Source organism: Rhinopithecus bieti, unplaced genomic scaffold (genome assembly GCF_001698545.2).
Source record: "Rhinopithecus bieti isolate Rb0 unplaced genomic scaffold, ASM169854v2 scaffold_28055, whole genome shotgun sequence".
In the NCBI taxonomy this organism is placed as follows: domain Eukaryota; kingdom Metazoa; phylum Chordata; class Mammalia; order Primates; family Cercopithecidae; genus Rhinopithecus; species Rhinopithecus bieti.
In genome coordinates, this window is record NW_016812914.1 from 653,641 (window position 1) to 655,574 (window position 1,934).

The 1,934-nt window shown below is 57.0% G+C and overlaps 1 protein-coding gene across 9 annotated transcripts in view; it reads left to right on the forward strand.

The window, feature by feature from the left end:
• Positions 1-1,934, forward strand: part of PTPRS (protein tyrosine phosphatase receptor type S) — a 95,234-nt gene that overhangs the window by 67,589 nt on the left and 25,711 nt on the right. Inside the window, exon 11 of one of the 9 annotated variants that reach the window (XM_017847207.1) lies at positions 27-49. The exons of the other annotated variants lie outside the window; for them this stretch is intronic. Coding sequence (XP_017702696.1) covers positions 27-49 — 23 coding nt within the window. The remainder of the gene's footprint in view (positions 1-26; positions 50-1,934) is intronic. 9 annotated transcript variants of the gene reach the window in all.

Below are 1,934 nucleotides of genomic sequence, written 5' to 3' on the forward strand. Positions count from 1 at the left end.
CCCTACGTTCTCCCCCCCTCCAATAGAACCGTCAGCCCCCCCTCAAGACGTTAAATGTGTCAGCGTGCGCTCCACGGCCATTTTGGTAAGTTGGCGCCCGCCGCCGCCGGAAACGCACAACGGGGCCCTGGTGGGCTACAGCGTCCGCTACCGACCGCTGGGCTCAGAGGACCCGGAACCCAAGGAGGTGAACGGCATCCCCCCGACCACCACTCAGATCCTGCTGGAGGCCTTGGAGAAGTGGACCCAGTACCGCATCACGACTGTCGCTCACACAGAGGTGGGACCAGGGCCCGAGAGCTCGCCCGTGGTCGTCCGCACCGACGAGGATGGTAAGTACCTGCCCCAGGCCCGGGACCCCCCGCAGGCCCCAGCCCGGCCCCCTGCCTCGAAGCCTTCCATCTGGAAACCTGGGCTGGTGGTCAAAGGGCAGAAGCCTCACTCGGAGGAAGCCGGGAAGCAAGCAGCCTCCCCAAGAAACCCGGGGCTCCTTGACCTTGGAATTGGCGATTCTAGACGTGGGCAGACTTAGCTCTGCAGCATCTGCTCCCAGAGCCTTGAGCCTGGACAGTTTCGCTGGCTGCCCTCTATTTTGGTGGAACAGTGGAAACCTTTGGAAATGGGGTGGAGGAAGCAGCAAACAGCACCTGCAACAACCATGGTTAACCAGCTCCCCAGGTGGATAGAGACCAGTTTGTGTAGCATTGGCCAATTTCCGTGGTGTAAATGTTCCCGGCCTGGCCCATTTCAAGTCAGCAAGTTTGAAGCTGGAAAGCAAGGCAGTGGTCCTAGCTTGGACTCACATGGTCGAAGCCTAGATCATGGAGAGAAATGACAGACACCTTTCCCAATAAAATGGCAACTTCTCAGCCAAGCACAGTGGCTCATGCCTGTAACCCCAGCACTCGGAGATGCCAAGGCAGGAGGATCATGAGTCTTGGAGTTTGAGACCAGCCTAGGCAACATAGTGAGACCCCGTTCCTCCAAAAAAAATTTTTTTAAACATAGCCAAGCATGGTGGCATGCACCTGTAGTCCCAGCTACTCAAGAAGCTGAGGTGGGGGGACTGCTGAGCATAGCAGTTCGAGGCTGCAGTGAGCTATGATCATACCCCTCCACTCCAGGCTGGGTGACAGAGTAAGACCCCATCTCTACAAAAAATATTAGCTGAGTATGGTGGCACAGGCTTGTAATTGTAGCTACTTGGGAGGCTGAGGTGAGAGGATCGCTTAAGCCCAGGAGTTCAAGGCTGCAGTGAGCTGTGATCCTGCCAGTGCCTTCCAGCCTAGGTGACAGAGTAAGAGAGCCTGTCTCAAAGAACTGCAGCCTCTTGGTCCTGGGAACCTGGTTTTTTTTTTCTGAGTCATTTGCCTGAAACTTTCGTTGGACAGCCCCATTATGTCCTAAGCCCAGAAAAGAAATGAAACAGATCTTCTTTTTGCCAAACCCTGGGGTGGCTGAAAAAGATCCTGAGTGCCAAGTGGGCCACCTGCCTGCTTGGGTATTTAGGAGCATACAGCTGGACCGCCTGGTGCAAATCCTGGCTTCGCCTCTTGCTAAGGCTGTGATCACAGAATCGAATTTCTGGGATTCAGTTTCCCCAAATGTAAAATGAGAATGGCAGGACTCCCAATCTTGCAGGGTTATGATGAGGATGGAAGCAGTGTAGGGCGAAGAAGAGGGTGTCTGGAGGCCCTGGGAAGGTGGTTTAGACTCTGGGGGGCAGCCTGGGTCCATGGGGCGCACCCTCAGGGGCCCCTCCTAGGGCTGTGGGGGGTATGAAGGAGGCCATGTCCTCCCGCCCGGTGGTGAGCGCTAAGAGCGCCCAGTTATTCACCGGCAGCCACTCGGCATCCTGGAATCGGACAGTGGCACTGCCCGGGGCAGGGCCGGGCGCCCTGGTAACGGTCCCGCCCGCCCCTCCCCTCCCCTCC